General features: G+C 43.3%; 1 protein-coding gene across 1 annotated transcript in view; it reads left to right on the top strand.

Moving 5' to 3' along the window:
* The window catches only part of susd2 (sushi domain containing 2), a 28,120-nt gene extending 25,171 nt beyond the window's left edge, over window positions 1-2,949 (top strand). Inside the window, exon 14 of the mRNA XM_061730561.1 lies at window positions 2,265-2,949. Within this exon, the coding sequence (XP_061586545.1) occupies window positions 2,265-2,322 (58 nt within the window). The 3' untranslated portion in view covers window positions 2,323-2,949. The remainder of the gene's footprint in view (window positions 1-2,264) is intronic.
* The last annotated feature ends 5,350 nt before the right edge of the window (window positions 2,950-8,299 follow it).

The following is an 8,299-nucleotide window of genomic DNA, read 5'->3' as shown; positions in this document are numbered from 1 at the left end:
TGTGTATGTGCGCAGCCTCACGTCACCTTCTCTTCGGCTACACGACACATCAAAAGTTGGATGGGGGCTTTGTCTAAACATGGAAATGGGTTCACAACAGATCGAAGGGGTGAGGGAGGAAGCACGTTCAGAAAACGTCCCTGGCATCGAAGTTTTAAAGCAGCTTTTATGATTCTCACCAGGTTTTCATCGTGCGTTTGACCAATTGATTTTGATCTTCTGCACAAGTAAATATTTTCTTGCGATTGGAATTTGAGCAGCACTGATGTAAAGTGGTGAAAAGAGTGTTGTTGCGTCACTGGAGGAGACCAGCTGCAACAAAGTGGGGATTTTGGGAGGAGGGCTGGCCACTTTAGCTACTGTTTCTACAAGATATGCATAAATATGCAGAGGCAGCCGGTAATCTGCCAGACTTTTAATGGGAACTTAAAAGGCTGGGCTCATGTTTTTTTCATGTTTGTTTTAAAATAGAACTCATATCTTTAAAACTTTCTCACCTCATTTGAATCCGCGTTCAGAAGTCTCTGCAGTCTCACACTACTCGCTGAATCTGTGCAGTCATAGATCAGATACTACACCAGGGCTAACGTCAAACACTTTAAAAACTCATATTTAGATCCATGTAAGTATTTGGACAATGAAACAGTATTTTGGATTTTGCCTTTATACACAGCTACAATAAATGTAAACTATGTGACCAAAGCGTGGACTTGTGGCATTTACCTTAAATAAAGTTTATCTTAATTTCTCAGGGGCTCAAAACTATTTGGACAAAGTGACATAGTTATAGATGTAACAGTACTTGTTAATACTCGGGTAAATGGCCGCCTGAAGTCTGGAGTCCTCTGAGCTTCTGAGATTCTGATTCACCTCCCTGAAGATGCTTTACCAGACCTTCGCTGCAGCACCTTCAGTCACAGCGTCAATTTGGGCTTTGGGCCCTCGGTTTTGTCTGCAGTCACCAAAAAGATGCTCTTTTGGGTTGAGATCAGGTCAATGGCTCGGCCAGTGGAGGAAATGTTAATTTCTTTGCCTTCGGAAAAGTTCACGAGTTGCTTTCGCAGCACATTTAGTTCCAGAAGTACTTAGAGGCAGTACTCGAGTTGTAAAAAAAAATCAGGGGGGATGGTGGATTTTATCATATGGGGACAGATAATTTGTGCTGATTACAAATAATATAATATATTACAAATAATAGCACTGACCAAAACACCTGCAGAAATACTGCAGGAATGACATAGCAGCAGTTAAATGCAGCCTTCTGTAAGCTTTAAATATCCACTGGGCTTACATCAAATACATCAACACAAAAATAAAAAACAGTTTTCTGAACGTATCAATATGACTCTGTCCTTCACAGGATAAGTAAAATGGATCACTGCAAAAACTCAAAATCTTAACAAGAATATTTGTCTTATTTCTAGTTAAAATGTCTCATTTTAGTAAAAAAAAATCTCATTACACTTAAAACAAGACTCATCACTGGAAAAAACAACCATTTTCACCTGTTTCAGGTAGATTTTCACTTAAAATAAGTAGAAAAATCTGCATGTGGAATAAGATTTTATTGCTAGTAATGAGAAGATAAATCTAATTAAAGATTTTTCCTACTTATTTCAAGTAAAAAATGTACTTGAAACAGGTGAAAATTGTCAAATAAGTTATTTTTCTGGTGTTATTTTTCTGGTGATGACTCTAAATGTTGAAATAGCAGTAAAACCACATTCATTGATGAAATGACATAAGGGATGGAAAGGGGGGATGATTTTGGCTGTTTTTATTTCAGGGGGGATGCTATCGCCCCTCAACTCGAGTACTGCTTAGGGGGACGCATAGAGACATCAGAACAAGACCTGAAACATGTCCTTCCACCTAAGTGATGGTGTTGATAGGACCCAGACAGTAGTTTTAACTTTCAGAACAAGAAGTGGCTCAACAAGGACTGTCGGTACAGGAATAAGTCTGTAAATGTCTACTACCTTTGGGATAAAAGTATCAAAACTGCTTAGATTCCCATCTTCTAGATGGTTGGTGTATCCCTGTGGGGGCTACTACTCCAGAATATGCATTTATAATATAGCAGTCATTAGATGCAATGAAGCGCTGATATTTAAAATGAAGACACAACCCCACTGATGCCAGTTCACCAGATGTTTTTCCTGCAGTCAGGATAGTTCATACCTGAGTGGGAGCTTTGCAGTAAAATATGCTTTTCTGAGTTTTACCTGTTGAAGATTATTCTTTTTCTTTATTTGTATTTTCAGGAAGAAAAAGCCGAAAGGCGAATCACACGAGATGGTGCCCACAGCTCAGACTTGCTAAACCCACGAAGCGCTCTCGGACTGCAGAACATCTGCAAGACCAAAGTCAACAGCCACGACCGTTTGGATGACCTTCCTCTCTTGACCTCTCGACCTCATCAGGAAAACGTCTCACATTAGCCTTTTGCTGTTTTGGTTTTGGCTCATGATTTTTCCCCTTGTTTAGTCTGGAAATGCTCCAGTTTGTGGTAAATGGCGCATGGGGTGACGACAGAGGGAACTGAAGCCAAGGAAAAGAATGTTTTTATATCCCTGTTTTGCATGACTGAGCGCTCGATCTTCACTAGAAAGACTACTGTCTAACAACTACGCAGAGATATCATCATTAAAATCAACATGTCCTTCTCTCCTCTAGTCTAAAATAGGAGTGTGTGTTCACACCCGCGTCAGATGTGAAGTGAACCTCATCGTTTCTCGGTTGAAAACCTCTGAACTCGCGCACAGCCTTTGTGTGGACTCGTGGGCTTCAGTCAAATGAAGGGCTTTGCTGAGTGACTGAGCCCGAAAAAAAATGCTAAAATGTTACAATGAGGTCAACGTTTTTACACTTTTTTTTTTTTTTTTTTTTACTCGGGCTCCAAATCTGTGCACGGCAGTGTATGAAAGCGAAATAATTAAAGAAAAATCTGCAAGAAAATCAATAAGTAGTGTTTGTTATGTCGTGTTTGCCTTGTGGCATGTGCACCGGGTGTGTGTTGGCTCTGCTGTTTAGAGCTCAGGAATAAAGACGAAGAAGAGAAAACAAATGGATCCCACTACAAACCCGCAGGCATGCTTGGTCTGGCACAGCAGCGCTCCCGCAGGACAGACCATCATCTCGGGTTTCCCCGCGGTCCTCCCCTCTGCTTTGAACCTGACTCACTTCTCCTGCTCCCAAACAAAGCCTTTGGGGGGGGGGGACACGCAGTGACAGGGTCCCTTTGAGGCTGATCTCTTGTAGTGATGGTGGGGGTCCAACTGGGGGTTCTTGTTGGGAAATAATTGAAATAACCTGGCCTCCTGCACACGGAGGGCTTTGAAGTTGTTGCTCTGTGTGAACTCTGTTTCCCAACCGGCGGTTGTGCAATGCTCCGAGTGTGCAGACACCGACTGTTGGTGCTTCGTTTTCCACGTAAAACGATTAAATCCCCCAGAACGCCGGCGTCTCGGCTCTGCATCGGCTGCCTCGTTGTCCTACCTGCGACCTGGGCGTAATTGTGGTTGCCTTAGTGTGTCAGTCTGTGCTTACAGGAGAAGCAGTGGAGCACGTTGCTGCGTCTGTTTGCACAGTCAAATGCTGATTAATTAGGTCTGGATGAAGGTCGACAGCTTTTCATCTCAGCGGGGGCCCGCTCTAACCACCAATGTTTACGCTCGCTTAACATCTCAACAACCCTGCGTAATTAGTCCGATCATATTCAGACACAAGTAAACGCTAATGCGCCCTGCGGACGCCTGCTGCTTTCACGTCGGGACTTTTCCCCTTTCACGGATCTGCTCTGCTCCTCTGGATTATGGGGAAACGCGTCTGAAGTGGCTTTTGGCTGAGGCTTTTGTTTTGGCTGCGCTTTCATGTTTCACGTCAATTGCAGCTTTGCAGGTGTGCTTTGTCCCCTACCTGCTGATGCCGCTCCGCTAAGCAGCGCCCTCTGATGTTAAGTCCTAATTTTAAGGCGTAGGTTGAAATAGATTGATTTTGGGATTAAGCCGTTTACCCAAACACAAGGTTTGGTCGTTGGCAACGCAACACTCGATATTGGGGAGAAGATCTCGGCAAAGTAGGCTAATCCCAATGCAGATAAAACAAAAGCTTTGTTTTAGTTTAATATTGCAGTTTTGTTTGTAGCACAAAAAATAAAAAGTCCCCTTAAACCACTTCTCACTTACTTTTGACGTTGAGTCAAAGAAATCACATTATTTTAACCGTTTACTGGAACATATTCAAGTTAAAGTAAATATCGACTGGACAACAGTCGGGTTTTTACATTTTAGACTTCCAGCTTTAATTCAGGACGTTTCACATGAATATGCTTATTTTAAATTAAACAAAGTTCCTCCGTTGTCTGGTTCATTTGAACTGTTGACGGAAAAAAGGTCCATCGATCACTGCAGTCCGTTTTCTCATTATTTCATGACAAATGAAGAAGAAAAAAAGGTCAGGAATTGATGTAAGTTGGCGTTTGAGAGCTTTTACTAATGGGAAGTCTGGAGAGATCCAAAAGTGATTGGAGAGGGTCGTCATTAGACTGAGGAGGCAACGTAAGTTTATAAGAGAAACAGTAAAAACCTCAGGTGTGGGACGTCCCTGAAGAGACAATCACAGATCTCGCCGGAAAAGCCTGAAAAAGCAGGAAGGATCTCCCGGAGCAGTTTGTATAGCGACGGATCTGAAGAAGCCTCTGACTGAAGGCGCCGCCGCGGCAGCAAACCGCCGCCATGGGCAGCACCGAAGGTAAAATGCAGAGGGTTTACAACGAGGTGTAAACGTTCAACAAACGTCAGCATCGGAAGGGTGTGGAGACGAGTATGGAGAGGGTGAGGAGCAGCTCATGATCATGTTTCAAGCATGGCGGAGTCAGCGTCATGGTATGGGCATGTATGGCTGCCACTGGAGTGGGTTCACTGGTGTTTATTGATGATGTGATTGATGACAGAAAAAGCAAGGTGTATATACGATAGAGCCCTCTAGGGGACACCACAAAGAAAAAAATAAGGGAACTTTATCGCAAAATATTCGCGACATATCGCTAAATGTTTGTGACATATTGCTAAATGTTTGTGTTACATTACATTTTGTCCCAAACACCCTTTTGCGCATCCCTGGCTGTTTGAACGGGCGGCTGATGCCCCGCAGTCATAGAGGATCTTCAAGGTCAAGAGACGTGTCAGAGGAGGATGTCGTGATTCTTGCAGCTGATTGCTTAGGAAGTCGGCCAAAGCAGCCGAACTTGAGAAGTCCTTGCAAGCGACAAGCAAGCCCCCCATCACTGAGAATCCGACTAAGATGTTGCGCTGAAATATGAACTCCGTGCCTAACCTCAAGCACTGATTAATGTCTTTTTATATTTGAGGCCACGTGGAAAATAAAAATCAATTAATTGCCCCCATGCAGATGCAGATGCGCCTCAGAAAGCTTTACAAACGTAGTTCACTGCAGGGGTTTTTTCTCCACTGCAGTGACGACAATTCAGTCAAAGCTAAGGTATGCCAAGGTTATGAGTCACAGAACTTAACTAGAGTATCAATCAACACGTCCAGCAAATACTCATCACAGAAGTCTGAAGTATAGAAGTATGTAGCTTATCTGTGTGGTCAAGAAAATTTGAATTTTTTCAAGTGCAGTCTCGCTCACTGCAAAAACTCAAAATCTTACCAGGAATATTTGTCTTATTTCTAGTTAAAATGTCTCATTTTTAGTCAAAAAATCTCATTACACTTAAAACAAGAGTCATCACCAGAAAAATAACTTGTTATTCGACCATTTTCACCTGTTTCAAGAAAATTTTCACTTGAAATAAGTAGAAAAATCTGCCAGTGGGACAAGATTTATCTTCTCATTACAAGCAAAAAAATCTTGTTCCACTGGCAGATTTTCCACTTATTTTAAGTGAAAATCTACCTGAAACATGTGAAAATGGTTGTTTTTTAGACTTGCCTTAAATGTAATGCGATTTTTTTTATTTTTTTTTGCTCAGTAATATACTTCCTGCTCACATTTAATTGAATTCAGTTGTATTTATAAAGCATCTATTATGAAAGCCCCTCGGTGGGGTGGGGGGGGTTAGGGTCAGTTCAGAATATCATTGGCTGCCCCCTCCCCTCACTCGAGGACATGGCTGACACCCGCTACGGATCTAGAGCCAGCCTCGTTCAGCCGGACACGTCCCGCCCCGGACGCCACCTCTGACCCTCGTCCCTCAGCGCGGAGACGCAGGTTAATAAAATCACGGAAAAACAGACTCTTGAACAGCTTTTTCCACGAAGCAATCCAATCTCTCGGCCAACATTCCTAACGGTGTTGACCTCACCACACCACCTCATCATGTGTGCAATAACTGTCATGGTGAAACAAACAAACAGTTATACGTATTTATATTTATAACATTGTACACCACCACAAATCTGCTGCGGTGGTGTAGAGACGCAAAATCATACGAACTCCAAATACCTTTTGGATCGGAGTTTTAAAAAGCTGGGAGCACACATCAATCTGTCTGACATGCATGTTTTTGGACTGTGGGAGAAAACCCATGTGAGCCCCACAAAGGAAACACTCCTGCCGGGCCCAAAACTCGAACCAGGAACCTCCATGCTGGGAAGCAACAGCGCTAACCGCCAAAACCGCCGGAACTGGCCGGATTCTCTTTTTTCCTCCTTTGCTGGGATTTCCCGGGCCTTAAACTGCAACTGTAAAGTCCCTTCCACCTGTTTGTGACCCGGCTATGGCGGAATATTCAGGTCCGGTCCCTTTCGCTGTCTGCGTTGATTGTAATCAAAGCACACCATGAAGTCACGTCCTCTTAACGTGAATCTGAGTAGCCAGTGCATCCCTCTGACGGCTGCTTCTGTCTCCTGCCACGTCATCGACAACAGAGCGACTCAAATGACCCGGTATCATCAGCCATGCAGGTCATAGCAGTCCTCCGAGGTTGGGACTTGCAGTTGTTGGTGGTTCTTGAAGCTTTTCAGCGTCCATTTAGAAGAACGAAGGAAATACAGTTCAAATAAGGTGACATGTCTGTTTTCCTTTGTGTCACGGTTAGTTTCTGTTTTATTTTGAAACCCGTGTCTGTGTTTCAGTTTCTGTCTTGACTTCCCTGGTCCCATCTGCCCTGACCGTCTGCACCTGTGTCTCATCAACCCTTCTGTGTATATCTTGTCTTGTCTTTCCCTTGCTCCCTGCTGGGCCGTACTGTGTCGTCCCTCGTTGTGCCATATCAGGTTGTTGTAGTTTGGATTCATGTTTTAGCTCTGGTTTTGCAATCCTGCTAAGCAGCGCTTTTCTTTGATTTAAGTTAATAAATCACTATGTGTGGAACTCCTGCCTCCTGGTCTCCTGGATCTGCAACCTATCCACTGTATTCGTGCCACCTTTACGCGCGCATGTAAAAATCATTATATATATTTAAAAAATCCGTGTCCCTTTAGGGGCTCCGTAGAGTGGCCCGGCACTCATTTGTTCTGTCCTCAGTCACTCTCCAGTTGTCGCGGTGGGTGACGAGGAGGTTCCCGGCCCGGCGTGTTCTGCACCGCGGCTGCAGCAGCAGCAGCAGCAGAGCGTCACAAGCACATGACGCACCGGGAAGTGGCTGCGTCCTGACTGACGCTGTGCTTCAAACACAGAGGGACACGATCAGCGCTATTATATTATAAGTCTGATATGTGATGACATTAAAAGTATGACATGAATCTGGCTTTATTTCACCACCTCACCGTCTGCGTCGCCAGTTCCCCATATCTTCAAAATGTTCGTGCGCTAGGATCAAAGTTTGCGTAGAGATACGCACCTTTTCTCGTTAAGTTTTTTTTTTTAAATCCCAACCTTTGCGTAGAAGGTGGCTTGCGCATCTTTCAAGCCCTGTTTCGTGCGCACGCAAGCTTTATAAATGAGGCCCCTGAGCTGTTTCAAGGCAAGGCAGGTTTATTTGTATAGCACAATTCAACACAAGGTAATTCAAAGTGCTTTACATCAACATTAAAAGCAGCAAGACACAATTAAACAGTAACAAGTAAATTAAAAAGGGAAATAGAAATAAGAAACATACAATGAAATAAAATAGAATAAATAACAAATAAAATGATAAGATAAGAGGTAAAATAATTTGTTTAAAGTTGTTAAAAAGTTAGCAGTAGAGTACAGCAGGTAAGTATTTAATTTAAGAGTACGCTTCAGTAAACAGTAATGTTTTTAGGCCTGATTTAAAGGAGCTGACAGTTGTAGCAGACCTCAGGTCTACAGGAAGTTTGTTCCACCGGTGAGGAGCAGAATAACTGAACGC

Source organism: Cololabis saira, chromosome 9, assembly GCF_033807715.1.
Source record: "Cololabis saira isolate AMF1-May2022 chromosome 9, fColSai1.1, whole genome shotgun sequence".
Lineage (NCBI taxonomy): Eukaryota > Metazoa > Chordata > Actinopteri > Beloniformes > Belonidae > Cololabis > Cololabis saira.
The sequence above is the reverse complement of the archived record's forward strand: the minus strand, read 5'-3'. Positions and strand labels throughout refer to the sequence as shown.